The 16,428-nt window shown below is 40.6% G+C and overlaps 1 protein-coding gene across 1 annotated transcript; it reads right to left on the reverse strand.

Moving 5' to 3' along the window:
- Positions 1 to 2,709: 2,709 nt before the first annotated feature.
- On the reverse strand, positions 2,710 to 13,675 carry olfml2bb (olfactomedin-like 2Bb). The gene is made up of 9 exons (XM_040142757.1): positions 13,051 to 13,675; positions 11,701 to 11,973; positions 11,411 to 11,518; positions 8,573 to 8,737; positions 8,213 to 8,432; positions 7,594 to 8,076; positions 7,282 to 7,458; positions 5,930 to 6,126; positions 2,710 to 4,389 (listed from the first exon to the last, which is right to left on the reverse strand). Exons 1-9 carry the CDS (start codon positions 13,348 to 13,350, stop codon positions 4,000 to 4,002), a joined length of 2,313 nt encoding a protein of 770 aa, XP_039998691.1. The 5' UTR covers positions 13,351 to 13,675; the 3' UTR covers positions 2,710 to 3,999.
- Positions 13,676 to 16,428: the final 2,753 nt, after the last annotated feature.

The raw sequence follows: 16,428 nt of genomic DNA on the forward strand, positions 1-16,428 counted from the left end.
CATATCGATCACTTTATGGGATTACACATTTTCTTATGTCATTTTGGTTTCTTCTTGTCTTAATGTCAAGTGACCCTAGTACTGTGTTCACCACACATCCTGTTCAATAGATTCTTCCTTTGTATTCAAGGCCATATTTATCTACAGTTCTGCATGAGAGTATAATGTACCAGTAACATTGTATCTGCCATGTTTCACAGATTATCTGAATGACCTGACAAAGCTTGTGTTTTGTGAGGGGGTTGTTATGGCTGGCTTGGTGTTGTGCTTCATTTTAGGGGTACATGCCTGAAGACAACACAGTGTCCAGCAGCATCAGGAAAGTCTTGGAGTTTCCCCAAGAAGACATATCAGGATGACCACTCTGAATTTCTTTGCCCTGAGAGTTTCAGCATCAGCTGACCCAACTTCCGTATACAAGAAAATCTTTACCTCATCCACAGTATACGTCATCAGTGAGCCACACTGTTGCACTGGCTGAGGGGGCTGAGTGAGAAATACTCACTACAGCAACAAATGTGTATTAATCTGCCACTGAAAAGAGTCCCCAACAAATGTGCTGTTTCCTCCTTCTTGAGTAAAATTTTTAGGAAATGAATGAAACCACACAGTATATTTGTGGCCCATTTGAAATATTTACATCTTCAGTAGGAACCAATGGACTTGCAGCTGAGCAACAGAACAGATGGGAAGTTTTGAGAGGCAGACTAACACATTTTATTCTTTGCATGAGGTTTGTTGACGATAAGAAGAATATAGAATAACGCCAGCCTTTTAACACATCAACTTGGCAAAAAAATACAATGTTACAATGCAGAATTTATGCTGCAGTGTCAGTTGTAAACCAGGAATCCACCAAATACTCAGAAAATAATGCATTTGATCAAACCATTATAAGTTTTGTTACGACCCCTTGTTACGTTTTATTGTTAGGCGACCTCTAGCGGCTGTAGTAATTACAACGGGACCAAAGGAGGAAGTCAGGTCAGACTGTATAAAGATCAACAAAGTTTGTGTCAGGGTGAGGTTGGTGCGGATGGATGAGTTAACAACGCACAGGACTTTGACACAGCAGACTGCTGTTTGTTTCCCACTTAAAACCAATAGTGTTTTTTTTAACCATGACCGTTCCACAACCTTAACTGCAAGTTTATTTTTATAACCATGAAAACGTCATGTCCTTTAACTTTTATGAAGTACTAATTTGAACCCATTGTCTTTCCCTAAACCCAAACCTAACCAAACAATTCCATTCCAAGAGTTCCATAAACTTAACTGCATGTTTATTATTGTAACCATGATGACGAAGGTCCGGTACACCACCGCTGGTATACTCTGCGTGTTGTATTTTTGTAACCATGACATGAAATGCTGTCTTAGTGGCACTATTTGAGGGGATGCTCCTATGGGTCGTATTGAAAAATGACCTCTCTGGTTTTTTAGGTTGGAGGACTTGTTGCATTTTCTCCATGTCCGTTACTTTTACCTTATCTTTCCAAGTCTGATTTTCACCCAGTTTTTTTCTTTTTCTTTTCTTTCCCTTTCCACTGACTTCTTTAGTGGATTTTCTGTTACCTCCTCTTATTCCTTCCACTTCTTTGGCTATAGTTAAACATAAATTACCTTTGAGTGAGAGTATTTATGAACCAAAGGTCATGATCTTCATGATAACCTCCCTCTTTGTTCTTTTCTCTCTCTTGCTTTCTTTTTCTTTCTTTGTACCGATTTTTAGTTCAGTGGAAGTCAGGAATGTGTATGCAGGTACCACTGCTATCTTTAAACCAGACTTTATACAGTATGTCTGTGTGTGTGTGTGTGTGTGTGTGTGTGTATGTGTTGCAAACCAAACAATCTGTGAAGTTGGAGAGATATTATCCTTAGCTTGTGTTTTTCTGGAGTATATATATGTGTGTGTGTATGTGTGCGTGTGTGTGTATGTGTGTGTGTGTGTGTGTGTGGTCCTCATGCTTTCAGACATTTAGATGAAGTGGTTTAAAAAAAGTTGTAGAGAAGACGCACTTACATTCATATTACTTGGCAAGTCTTTTTGAGTGTGCAGTTGATGTGAATGGGCATCTTTCTTCTGCATCCTGCTTGGTGGTCACCCACCCCCCACCCTCTGAGAACCACGTGTCAGAGGTTGCAGGACTGTAGCAAAGGCTCATAATCAAGTCCATGAAACAGATATATTAACTCCCTATATGCTCTCCTGCTTTGAAAATGTGTTGTTGTTATAATTTCTTTAATCATTTTATTGAATTTTCATTCTGTTTTGAGTTTACTGGGACTGATTCGATCTAACAGAGCCAAACCAAACAAAACCAGACTGGAATGAAACACAATGGCTATTTGAGATGCAGTTTTATCACACACCAGTCCATGACCCTATCTGAATCTACGCACGGTTCTTTAACATGTAGCTGGTCTGGTGTGTGTCCTGAGCACTCCCAGTTGAGGCACGCCAGCATCTAGCTTGGTCGTATTTTCCACCCTGGGATCCTTCCAGTGGTTCTGCTGCTTCCAGGAAAACTAAATCAACCCAAGAAATAATGTCCACAGCAGGCTGCACAAGACAGGCAGAGGAGAAAGAAAGAAAGAACGAGAATGGGAAAAAAGACTTGGTTCACCCGCATCTTTTTGAAACATTTTATTATAAATTAACAAACCAAAAACTTGTAGTAAAGCAATTGAAGTCAACCTTGTCTTGGAATTTTTAAAAAAAAAGTAAAGCTGTGAGGAGCATGTGTTAGCTTCAAATCTGCTGTAAATGACTGAACGTCAATGGCAGATGAAACACTAACAGTATCATGGTTAGAGCTTCCATTGTCACCTGTACTAAAGCTTATGATGGGAACATAATTTGACAGGAGTAAAAGTACACAGGCAACACGCTAAGCAGACATACATTATAAAAACACAGAGTATAGATTTTGATCAAATCAGAAAGGATTTCAAGCTTCCTTACACACTGATAATAAAGGCCTTATAGTGACGTTGTGTGCAACACTTAAAGTATGACCCTATTTGTATCTTTGGTCATTACCAGAATCGGTTTTTACCCTCTGGAGCTGAACATTGTATATCAGATAAAAGACCGATTTTGCCTGATTTTATATTTATACATTATATATAAATATATATATATACTGACCAGCCGCAACATTAAAACCGGTAACTGATTTTAATGTTGTGGCTGGTCACTGTATAAAGATATTTATATATATTTCCACTTGTTTTTTGGCTTCTCTTGTGAGTTAAGTGCCACTCTGGCTAAGGCTAAGGTGATGGTAAAATCAATCTTACTAACCCTCTTAAGCTTAAGACGTGTTTTTCAAAAGCATCATAACTGAAGATGTAGATGCAGCAGTGCAGGACTCACCACTGCTTCATTTTAGGCTTAATGTGAGTTTAAGAGTATAACATCTGCCTCAAGCAGCAGCTAAATCAATCAGAGTTTACTTTCTTAAACTTCCACCCAGGATCATGAATTACAGAGGGCAGCAAGCTGGAAGCTGTACTGTACTGCACACTAAGTTTCATTTTCATGCTGGACAATTCCAAGTATAAAACATTTCTTTGTGTTGTTTTCAACACTTATGCTTGGTGATGGATGTATTTTTAATATAGAGTAAGGCTTATAGACAGTTAAATAAGCAAAATTATCTTAAATGTATTCAACGTCATCTTCAGCACCACTGAAGCTCTTAAGTTCTAGAAATTTAAGAGCATTGGTAGAAATGCTCCTAGAAAAACCCTCTCACCCTCTAAGATTGATCGGGAGAAATGGGGCCCTGGATGGTTAATACTGACCTTGGTGTGTGCGGCTGGAGGAGCTGAGGTCGATACTAAAATACATTCACTTAGACTGATCCACAGTCGTTGAGACACTAAAAACTGATCAAATATCTGTTCAGCTGTTATCGTATTTCTTCTCTCCTCAGCTTTGTTCGGACCATCCATCTAACCATAATTTCTTCCATCTTGTGTCCATTCATTGTGCTAATACGCGAAGATGACATCATACATCATCTGATGTCCATCGTCCCATGCGTACAGTTTCTTGTCCAGCGGACAGTAGGCCAGCTGGGATGTGTGTGCATGCATGTTCGTGAACGCAAGGCTCGGCACGGTGTGTGTGAGTGTGTGTGTGTCAAAAGCGTATGTCACGTTGGCGTAGTGACGCTCCATACTGTCCACAGCATAAAGCACGCCACAAACCAGGAAACTGTTTCCGTAGCGACCACGCCTAAGACCTGTGCGGAAGCTCCGTATCGGTTGAAGGTCACGGGGGTGGAGATGGGTGAGCAGGATTACTTCCTGGTGAAAGCCCTCGGTGTCCAGAGCAGGGTAGAGTAACCAAAGGCCGGACTCATCAACAGCAAACTCCACCTGGAACCAAACAAATCCACACATTCAAATTACAAGACTTTATTGCCTTCAGGCCATAAATAATAGCTGCTTAAAACCATTCTATACACTTTTGGGAAATACGCTTTATACTACTAATACAGTAGCAGGTATTTATATTTTCTCTCTGAGAGTGAGATTATAAGATTTCCATGTCTTATTTCTGGGCCTGGAGTCAAGACATGGTTAGCGTAGTTTAGCGCTGTAGTTTAGCTCTCTTACCGGTGGTCCCGTAGACTCACTCTGCCAAAGCTGAGAGCAAGTAAATAACTGGACGCAGCAAAATTGTCTTTAATTAAATAAAGACAAGACAGAAATGGTTCAGTCAGAGCCAAACGTGGGGAAGCGGCTTTTAGCTATGATGCTGCACACAGGTGGAACCAGCTTCCTGATCATCTTAAATGAGCCCCAACATTAGCCACTTTCAAAACTAAACTAAAAACTCTGCTGTTCTCCTGTGTCTTTGATTGATTACACCTTGATATATTTGTGGAATTTGGGGCATCTTATTACTGCATTATAAATGTACTTCTGGTTAATCATTATTTATGTCTAGTTGTATTTTAAGAATCGATGGTGTCTTTAAATGTTGTTCTAATGCATTTCCCCACCTTATGTGAAGCCCTTTAATTGCCTCTGTGTCCGAAGGGCGCTATACAAATTAAGTTGCCTTGCCTATCAACACCTCTAAAGCTCATGAATTGAAATGGTGTATCTCATTTGCTTAATCTGTACACAAACAGAAAAGTAAAAACAACAATTTGTCATTTTAGCGACTTCAGTGTTGGAACTATTTCTTGGCGAACAGCAGCCAGGAACAGTGACTGAGTGTAGCTTTACAGAGTCGTGCCGCCACAGTGAGGTTCTCAGGTTTGGTTACACTGTATCTGTGCCCAGACTGACATTAAAACCTGTGCTTGCTATCTCGCAACCTGTGCTGTAGCCAGAAACACTTCACAGAGGGGCTGGGCAGAAGGATAGACTGTTGTTTGTTAATAGTTACATTACGTAACCCCCCCTAAGATTTCTGACGTACATATACATGTTAAAGAACATGTTTAGAGCTTTAGAGTTGTTGATAGTTTTAATGTTTTACTGACTTTTGGACAGAGCCAGGCTACACTAAGATAACCACCTACACTTAATGCATGACAGTGGTATTGATCTTCCAATCTTGCTCTCGTAAACAAAGCAAATAAATGTATTTCCCAGAATGTTGAACTGTTCCCTTAAGATCCTTTTAAACTTCTATTTTGGTAAAGTAACTAGTAAAATCTAGAAATATTTCAGTTAGAAATGTGAATTCAATTAACAGGGAACAAAACTACAAAAACATCTACTCCTCACTATCTGCCCTTTCGAACTCTCTAGTGATTTGCAGTGTTTTTGTTCTCCTCACTGACCTTTCATGGCCCTTGAAAGTGTCCCGAGTGTATATTCCTCCAGTAAATCAACGTGCAGTGTTTCCTGTCGAGTTAAATCAAAGTTGCCAGGCTCACATAAAGTATACCATGAGTCTTACTTCGGTTATTGTCCTGTGAGCTTGCTCCTCCAGTAAAGCATCGTGCAGTGTGGTCCAGGCAGCTACATATCTGTGTCTCAGGTCATATCTGATGACATCCCTGCTGAACGCACGGTTGTAGTAGAAAGCCCCATTAAACACAACGTGGCCCGCTCCAGTGAAACTGTAGGGCAGCTTGTATGAATTGCTCGCATGACCTGAACAGGAAGAACACAGAAAACATGCATGGAGCTGGTCAGGCTCTCAACACACAACATGACCTTTAGGACAAGTGTAACAGTGTGTATACAGTGTGACTGTATATCAAGGTGTGATTCATCAATCCATTATCTACCAAAAATCGTTTGCCCTAATATTTTACTGGCTCTCTCTCACACTGAATTACCAGTACAAATGTGACCTCTATGGATGCTAATATTTCAAAAGTCTAAATGCCTTTCTGCTTGTGTTTTGGGTTTGGTCGATTTAATTACTAAAACAACAAATTAAATAAATAACATTAGTGACATAAGCTAATGTTGGTTGTTGTTGCAACATAACATTTATCAGCTTATTACAACAAGCCTTGTGGAAACTCTGAATATGAAGCATGCTAACTTTTAACTGGTAGGCCGGCGGATGTTGAAACACAGTTGCCACTGTGAAACTTAGTAATATTTCTGAAGTTATTTTATAGGCAATGAGTTTGAAGGACCAATTCTAATAATGTATATGCTATAAAAGAAAAAAAAAGACCTTTATTCTCTAGTCTTTTTTGCTACAGCTGCATCTGTATTACTATATTACTATATTTTTTACTATATTTTATATTACTATTACTTTTAAGTGCAGGACCCCATTTCCATAAAGCATCTTAAAGCTGAGATTATTCTAAAATCCATCCTACAAGATGTCTGAAACATAAAACCATGATAAATTAAAACATTAAAAAAAAGAAGGTTTTGCTTACTAGACTTACTAATAATATAATCTGGCCGAAATGCCTTTTCCTGTTTCCACTCATTTTTTATTTGTGTGTAAATATGTAGCTAGTTCCTTTTCCTTTTTAATAGAGAATTTCCAGTTGCCAGTGGAGTGTTAATCTGATGATAAAATGGCATCACCTACATGAACTGTTGATGATGGATATATTTATAAAGCTTGATGTGGGGCTTAATTTGTGTTTAAGAGCAACATCTATCTCAACCACAAACTGAATTGATTAAAGTACACACAATACACAAGTTTACTTCTTGATATTGGGGTAGGGTGTGGCACACACACACACACACACACACACACACACACACACACACACACACACACACACACACACACACACACACACACACACACACACACAACTCATGAACCTGATTTGAAAGTGTCCATGTCTCGGAACTCTAGGAGGTTGTTGCCGTAGTGACCATTGGTGAGGTAGATGACGTTGCCATGGCCACGTGCATCTCTCATCCAGGCTCCGTCACTCAGGCCATAAGAGTTGTGCTGGACTGGATCGGAGAGGCTGGCTACTGTGTCCTTACACAGCCCTGAAAGAGCACATATGGAATGTGACGGTATGAATCAAGACTATATAACATGAGTATTTTCTTGTTTCAATTATAAAAATCCAAAAATATGTGCACTCACTAACTTATAAACTACTGCACTATATGTATCTCTACCAGGCTTTTTGGTGGTCTTTGGTTGGTCAGCTGGGCTCTCTGTCCAGCTGAGTCTGCGTTTGGGTCCCAGCCGAGACTCTGCCGTGGCAGACACCTCAATGGGAGGATCTATACTGGTATCTGAAGCTGAGGTGCTATGTTGAGTGATAGGTGTGGTAGGCTGAATAGTAGTTCTAAGAGTCGTAGTTTGTCGGGAAGTAGTTGTCAGTTTGGTTGTTGTTGGTTTTGGTGTTGTTGTTTCAGTCGTTGGTTTCATGGTAGTGGGAACTGGTTTGGTTGCAGTTGTGGGTTGTTTGGTGGTATTTGAGTGATCTGTTGGTCGCTGGGTTGGTGCAGGACTGCCTAGTCTCCTTGATAGGTCCTTGTAGTCTGGTTCTGTGCTAACAGTGGGTGCAGGTCCCGGATTCTGGATGGGCAAAGTCCTGGCAGGTGGGGGCTGGTCATAAGTCATTAAGTCCATTGAAGTATTTGCAGTTAGAGTTGCTGTAAGTGAATGAAAATGAGATTAGAGATGGCAGTTTTTAACATTTTTTTTTACATCAGCCATCAAGTCATTGTAATAGTTGTTACCATGTGACATAAAAGCAGCATATCAGTTGTAAGAGTACATCAGACGTACTATTTTTTCTTCTTCCTCTCTCATCCTCCTTATAGCTCTCTTCTTCTGCCTTATAAAAGGTCATGCCCCTGATGACCACACTGTTCTTGTCTTTAACTGGCTGCTTTGGCTCTGTCTTTTCCTTGATTGGCTTTTGAGTTCCTGTCTTATTCCTGGTTGGCTGTTGTTGTTCCAGACCATCTTGCTGTTGGTTCTTCTTCAGCTGACCTTCATAATTCTTCTGCAACAGTACAAGCAACATTCCGTCCAGTTTATAAAGAATTTGGGCTTTTCAGTTGACTTTTTGGAAAACAGAAAAAAGATGTTAGAGTCTGTCTTTGCTTCTGATCTGTTAGACACACATTTTCAAATACTAAATACCTGCTTGTTGGTGTAGGCAGGTGCTTGACTTTTCTGTCCGGCATTGTCCAAATCATTCACTTTCTTTTTTTTCTGCTGGGCCTTCTTCTCTTTCTCCTTTTCTTTCGCTCTTTCCTTCACACGTTCTTTCTCTCTTGCTCTCTCTGTAAAATTACGGGCAAAGGCCTAGAGCACAGACAGGATGACATGAAGGCTAAACATTAAACTTACAGTTAACTTTAAAGTACAATTCATATCCACAGCTGCTGTTTTTTTGTCTGTAAACAAATCTATACATCAGAAAACAAGTGAAGAATGGGCAGAGCCAGTGTCTCAGCATTTGGACGTACAACACAATACCTGTAATATACTGTATCTGCAAATAGATTGTACTTGGTGAGAACAAGCCTGTGCCAATGCACAATATGCATCAAAATACACACAGTTTATATTGGGCTGACACCACCAATTAACTGATTGATTACATTTGGTGCTCTGATCATCAGCTCTTCATTAACAAACCGAACAAGTAGCAGTATCATCTTTTTGACAGGAAGCATCAAGGTTAATGGAAAATATGGTCTTGATGGAACACTATCACTAACGACACCACATTAGGTATAAGCTACCTATCACAGTCTTTTCAGTTTCTTTATATTCATTTCAAAAAGTTATCAAGTAATGATAATACAAACTTTATTAGGAGCACTGGTACACCTGCTTATTCATGCAATTATCAGCCATTGTGTGGCACCAGTGCAGTGCATAAAATCATGCGGATACAGGTCAGGAGCTTCAGTTAATGTTCAAGTCACACATCATAATGGGGAAAAAATGTGATCTCAGTGACTTTGACCGTGGCATGATTATTGGTGCCAGATGGGCTGGTCTAAGTAATTCTGAAACTCCTAATCTCGTGGGATTTTCAAACACAAGAGTCTCTAAATTTACTCAGAGTGGTGCGAAAAACAGAAAACATCCAATGAGCAGCAGTTCTGTGGACGGAAACGCCTCGTTGATGAGAGAGGTCACGGGAGAATGGCCAGACTGGCTGGAGCTGACAGAAAGGCCACGTTAACTCAGATAAACACTCTTTATAAATGTGGTGAGCAGAAAAGCATCTCAGAATGTAAAACATGTTGAACCTTGAAGAGGATGGGCTATAACAGCAGAAGACCACGTCAGGTTCCACTCCAGTCAGCCAAGAACAGAAATCTGAGGCTGTAGCAGGCATAAGCTCACCAAAACTGGACAGTTGAAGCCTGGAAAAACGCAGCCTGGTCTGAGGAATCTCAATTTCTGCTGAGGCACACAGATGGTTGGGTCAGAATTTGGCGTTAACAGCATGAATCTATTGACCCAACCTGCCTTGTGTCAACAGTCCAGGCTGGTGGTGGTGGTGTAAAGGTGTGGGAAATGTTTTCTTGACAAACTTGTGGCTCCTTAATACCAAATCAATCATGGTTTGAATACCACAGCCAATATGAGTATTGTTGTTGACCACATGCATCCCTTGATGGCCACAATTTACCTTCTTCTAATGGCTACTTCCAGCATGATAATGCTCCATGTCACAAAGTAAAAGTTGTCTCAAACTGGTTTCATGAACATGACAATGAGTTCATTGTACTTCAGTGGCCTCCACAGTCACCAGATCTGAATCCACTAGAATGCTTTGGGATGTGGTAGAACAGGAGATTGGCAGCATGAATGTGCAGCTGAAAAATTTGCAGAAATGATGTGATGCAGTCATGTCAACGTGGACCAGAGTCTTAAAGGAATGTTTCTAACATTTTGTGGAATCTAGGCCGCTGGAAGAGCTGAGGCTGTTTTCAGAGCAAAGGGAGGCCTTACCCAGTATTAGTATGGTGTTCGTTCATAAAGTGCTCGGTCTGTGTATATTATTAAAGGTTATTTATTAAAGGTTTTATTACGAAACTTTCTGCCTCAGATTTTCCTTCCTGGAAATACCACAAGAACAGTTTCCTAGACTAATCCATTCCAAAAGGATCATGTATTGACTCTAGAAGTGCCTCTCTCCGTATGACAATGGCAGAAGTACGATATGTAATTTCCCTCTAGAAGTGTAGTCCAATCAAAGCCACAATCAATTTTGGGAATATTTTCACTACTTCCTTTAAAATTACCATGCACATACACTTAACAGGAAGTTCATACGTACTCCATCTACTGGCCTGCGGCATTCGTCATTATGGAGAGCAGGATTTTAGATAACCAACAGTAGAGAGAAGACAGGAAATGAGGGGAGGGACAGATGGGAACAAAGGTCCCCAGCCAGACACTAACTGAATGTTGTAGTTGATGGTCAGCGCATTAAAGGCCAAGGCCACCAGGCCACTTATTATGAGTTTGGAATGACCTTCAAGCAAAACAATAATCTAAAAATAACCAATAACCCAAAATCATGCTGTAATGTAGAACAAACTGCAAAAGGCCTGCAAGGGGATAAAATGAAGTCTTGGGATCTCCAAAACAAACAAACAAAAAAAACTATGTGAATGCTACTTATGTATTTACATACATGTAGTTTAAAATTGCTGTGAGTACACTAATATTAACATGAAGGCAACCTGGATGAATTTATCCAAATATTAAAAAAAACAAAAAACTCAGCTTTGATCATCTGGATTATGGCTGTAGTGACAGTAAAAAACACTTTTTAGAGACATTTTAGTGAATAAATCAAACTGAATGTTTGAACATTGAGGGAGGCATGTCAGCCATATACCCTGTGGAAATTACAGCCTCGATAGAGTGGTATACTGTGCACCTTTGTGTGTGTGTGTGTGTGTGTGTGTGTGTGTGTGTGTGTGTGTGTGTGTGTACAGGTGTCCTCACTTTTTCCATGTTGTCCATCCTGGTCAGCAGTTTGGTGGTGACAGAGTGGAGCTTTAACAAGTCCATTCCATACAGAGAGCCCTCCAACAAGTCGATAATAGTTGCCAGCTTAACAGACCAAAGATAAATGACACAGAAAGATGACAGGACAGGGAAAGAAAAAACAGTGACTGTGGGCTGACTTTACCTAATGTTTAAACTTTAAACTACTTCAAGAAATGATTTGTCCTTATTAGCAGCAAAAAAACGAAGTCAAAGTGACTAAGTTTCCACATCGTGTGTGTTTCTACCTTAATGTCATCCTTGCTGGCCTCCTGTAGTTTTTTAAACCTGTACTCTCCCTCACAGGGGTTGACGGCTGAAGGTGGAGCCATGCACACACAGTTCTTGCAGTCTGTTCCCTTGGTAACCGTCTCCACAGTGTAAAAATCCTGGGGCAGTGAGCTTGCGTCGCTGTCGTGGATTCGGCTGCAGTCAGAGCGTCTGATCGGTCGCACAATACAGCGACACACACAGTCGGACCCTGATGATACAGTCTTCACTTTGTCGTAATCACCCAGCAACTGAAAGAGAGGGGCACAGTTTTTTTTTACTCAGGCTGCTCAGATGGAGGGAAACTTAAAAGAAACAATAAATTAAAATTTAATATGAATGTATATCTGATACTTGATTAGTCTTTACTATATATTAGTCAGAAACACATGAATGTGAACTAAAAGAAGCATGTGTGATGGTTTGTCGCTGCAGCAGTGGTGAGCTGCCTGGGAAGAAGATAGCTACAGGCGTTTACAAACAGGCAATTTTGGGTTTGGAGCGCTTACAGTTCGAAGGATATTACATAACCAACCGCCAGAAGGATGCAAACTGTTACCATGGTGTACACACACACACACACGCACACACACACAGAGCTCTGGGCCTGATTTACCACATCATTTAAACTGAACTGACAAACTGTGGGGTCTGGGTTGTACTTAAAATGAGAAAGAAAAAGAAAGTCAAAAGTCAAGAGTCAAAAGTAAAAGACAGAAAGTAAAAACTGCTGTGTCTAATACAAGAGCTTTAAGATTTAAGGTTACAAAGCAACATTTGTCCAAAAAAAGAACCAGTGATTTGAATTCTCATGTGGTTTTTACTTTATGAAGTGGTTGGAAAATTTTGCTCCAAGTAACCACTGAGATGTGAACTGACACACAAGACTTGAGATGAAATGGGGTTTCATAGAGAGAGGGGGATTAAACTGAGCTTGGGTTGAAGCTCTGGCAATTTAATACTTCCCATCATTATCAGCAATATTAGGGTTTTTTTTTTTTTTTTAATTTTCTTCCAGCATGGCTCATAGAGAACGTCATTTCAATTCAATCAACTTTTAGGCTGAACTTTTACGCCTACTAGACTGGGAAGATGATGTGAATAAAAGAAGAAACTCCTTTTTAATTTTAAAGTAAAAAAGGAGTGCTGGCTTTCTGACCTACTGGGTCGTGGTGGGAGGTGCCTAATCGATCAGCGCCTCTTTTTAATTTGTACATTTTCTTCTACTACTTTTGTGCGTTTCCTGTACACAATTTGCCATTAAACGATTAGCGTGGGAATAAAGCTTGGCTACGAGGGAAATGCATTGGGGTGCACACCACACAGACCTGGCTAATGATGTTCTCCTGGTTGTCCAGCTCATCCTCCAAAGGCTCGGCCGCGGGCTGCTGATCTCTCCCTTCCGCACCTGCAACAGGAGCGCCTCTCCACGGGGACTGCCGCTCTCCTTCCCGCGGACTGTCCCCAGCTTTACGCGCGGAGGGAGCATCCTGGTCCGCCCCGCCCGGCACTGCTGCTTCGGCCAGCAGCATCTTCTCTAGCGAGGGCTCCGCGCTTCTGTCCGCCTCCAGAGCATCGAGTCCTCTCACAGCACAACAGAAAATCAGCAGCGAGAATCTGCGCCACATTTCGCCGCCAGCAGACAACCAACTGCTCTCAGGTAATGATCAGGTAGCTGCCGCCAAAAACGTCTGAGCAGGTCCGGTCTGACAGCGCCGAACGAATCGAACGCCTCCGCATCTAAAAGGACACCGGTGACCTTCCAAACGCTTCAAAACGACAGTCTCGAACGGCGTATTAACACCCCCGGCACTCTGAATGGATCCGGACAGCAGCTGACTCTGGGCCAGACCCGTCTCCAGTCCGGCAGATCCGCGATGCAGTCACATCCGTTTCGCTGCAACGTTCCAGACGGAGCCCGTGTACAAGCTGTGTACACTAAGGAATGGGCGGTAGCGCAGTCGTCCAGCGGAGTCAGCAGCTGTGTATGTGGGGGCCGGGCTGCGGGGAAACCACTAACAAATAGTCGCATCCTTTCGCATCTGGACCGGGAGTGAGCAGATGCGAAAACCGGACCAGCACCGATATTGGCCAAAGGGTCCGTTCAAAATGAGATACTTGTCCACTGAGTTCATTTTATTTTCGACCGAGGTAAAATTTTAAAGAGAGAGAGAAAACTATAACAGGCCCCCCTTAATTAATTGACTTAAATGTTTTAAAAGAGAATTAAATTAATGGATTATGTAAGATGTTTAGGTGTTTCAAGTGATTAACTGGATCATGGGTCTTATCTATTTTTAGCCTTTTAAAACCCCTTAAAATATCAAATGACTGAAGTTTCACTGTAAGGTATGAATTACAAAATGTCTTTCATGTTTTAAGGTATTTTACTTTTAGAAAGCCATTAAACCATGCACATATTCATTAAAAATGATATATTACAATCTCTTAATTTATTCACTAATTTTCCTCCTCAAAATCCCATTAAATATACCCTACTTATATAAAATAAGGTAAAAAATAATTTTAAGGTAAAAAAAATGTAGGGTTTCAGTTTCATACTGACCGTCTGCACAAAGTCATGCTTCAAAAGATACAACATACAGATGGGTGACAAATCAAAGGAAAAACCTGAACAAAGGAGTGGAGAAACATAATGAATGCAGATGCTTTCACACAGATGCTCTGCATGGTGCAATGAAGCAGTTAACATCCCGTCATGCTTTTTGTCATGTATAAAAATGCTGAGCAGGCACAGCTGATTCTGATTTTGTATCACTATGGCAGGAGGAAAAGATGTAAGTGACTTTGAAAGAGGGATCATTGTTGGGGCAGAGATGGCAGGAGCTTCAGTCACAGAGACTGCTCAGCTTCAATAGGAACAGTGACTAAAGTGACATCTGCATTTAGATCTATGGGAAAGACGTCAGCAAATAGGCTTGGGAACTGTATATGTAAGGAAAAATGGAGAGGAGCAACTCTCCCTCAGGTGACTGAGAATGTCAATGCAGGACGTGATCAGACTGTGTCAGCAAGAACACTCCGTCAACAATTACATAGAGAGGGATATTATAGTGGGTTTCAGTACATTAAGCCCTCATTGCAAAGATGAATAGACATCTGAGAGTTCAGTGGTGCAAAACCATAAAGCACTGGTCCACATAGATGGGGAAAAAAGTGACATGGTCATATGAGTCATCCTTCACTATAAAAATGGAACAAGAAATGGCAGACAAAATTGTAGCTAAAAGCTACATATCCAGGAGCAAGGCTCTTTGATTGGAAAGCCTATTGAGGAGCTCAAATCTTCCATTAACTTTTACTATGCTGACATGCAAGACATAAGAGGTACAATACAACACATGGTTGATAGAGTTAGCAGAGCTGAAGAAAAGGTCCCGTTTTTGGGAAACAACGTTTTGGATTTGGTGCGCCACAAAAGAACGTGGAATCTGCACCTATGTGGTCTTCCTGAAGAAGAAGAAGAGGAGGAGGTGAGAATGAAGGTGATCAGTATATGTTAAAACATAGCTCTGGGCTATAAAGAGAAGATTCTGGAAGTGATTGATTTGTTTCACAGGCTTAGCAGAAAACACCCTGCTCATCCTTCAGTTCTATGTGAGGCATTTTTGCAACATGTCTGGAGGAAGTTCACACACTCTGAATACCTGAAGCAAAGAAATCTCAGCTTTAAAGAGGATCATACTCTGGAGGATTGTGAGGAACCCTCTGTGGCCAGTAATCCAGAAAGCTTGACAGGAGAAGATTGCTTACTTTTTCCGAGGGAGAGCCTTTGTAGATAACAAGGAAATACACTAACTAATCTGATTCCTACATTCGGATTCAGCTAGGAGGATAAGTTCGGCTTTCTGCACATAACCAGATTTATAGTGGCAGTTGTTCTCTTTAATCATATTTCTGATAAAGTTCTTTTCAGTTTCAGACACATTACTAAATGAAAGACATTATTTCTTTACGCAAAAAATTTTGATGCTGACTTTTGTCAGATCCAGGAAACTCATTCTGTTGATGTGGACTATTACTTTTGGAAATCGCAAATGGGGGGATGACTTGTGGATGTCGCATGGGAATCAAAACTCATATACACAAATTCATTGGGAAGATCACCCTCATTCAAGATGACCCATATGGACACTATATTTTTATGGTTCGTTCTTACAATAACCAGATTTTTCTGATTGGCAAAGTTTATGGCTATCAACAATACTAAGGAAAACAAGGATGTGTTTGAAACTTTAATAACTAATATAATTGCTCTTTTAGAAAGATTCTGTGATATGAAGATTATTTTGGGTTGAGATTTCAATGTTACTGTAAATGTAAATGTAATGTACTGTAGATGGCCAATTAGTAAGGCATTGGCATTGAAGGAACAGCTCTAAACTGGTTTAACTTTTATTTATAAGATTTATTTCAGTTTCTACACATTAAAGATGAATCCTCCACATACTCAAATGTTAGTTACGGAGTTCCACAAAGTTCTGCTTCGACCAGTTCTATCCACCTTAGAACTTCCTTTTGGCAATATAATAAGTAAAATTAGTAAAACACTCCACAACTTCCCTTGTTATGCAGATGATACCCAATTGTACTTGTCAATGAAACCCGATGACACCAATCAGTTACCTAAACTTCAATCATGCTTTAAGGACATAAAGACCTGGATGACCAGCAACTTTCTGCTG

This window comes from Xiphias gladius, chromosome 14, assembly GCF_016859285.1.
Source record: "Xiphias gladius isolate SHS-SW01 ecotype Sanya breed wild chromosome 14, ASM1685928v1, whole genome shotgun sequence".
Taxonomy (NCBI): Eukaryota; Metazoa; Chordata; class Actinopteri; order Istiophoriformes; family Xiphiidae; genus Xiphias; species Xiphias gladius.

Excerpts from the sequence above, each read along its gene's own strand:
- olfml2bb (XM_040142757.1), bottom strand. The coding sequence starts at position 13,350 with ATGTGGCGCAGATTCTCGCTGCTGATTTTCTGTTGTGCTGTGAGAGGA. Across the intron at positions 11,974-13,050 it reads AGGAGAACATCATTAGCCAG|TTGCTGGGTGATTACGACAA; the intron begins GTCTGTGTGGTG and ends CCTCTCTTTCAG. Across the intron at positions 8,077-8,212 it reads GAGAGGAAGAAGAAAAAATA|CAACTCTAACTGCAAATACT; the intron begins GTACGTCTGATG and ends ATTCACTTACAG.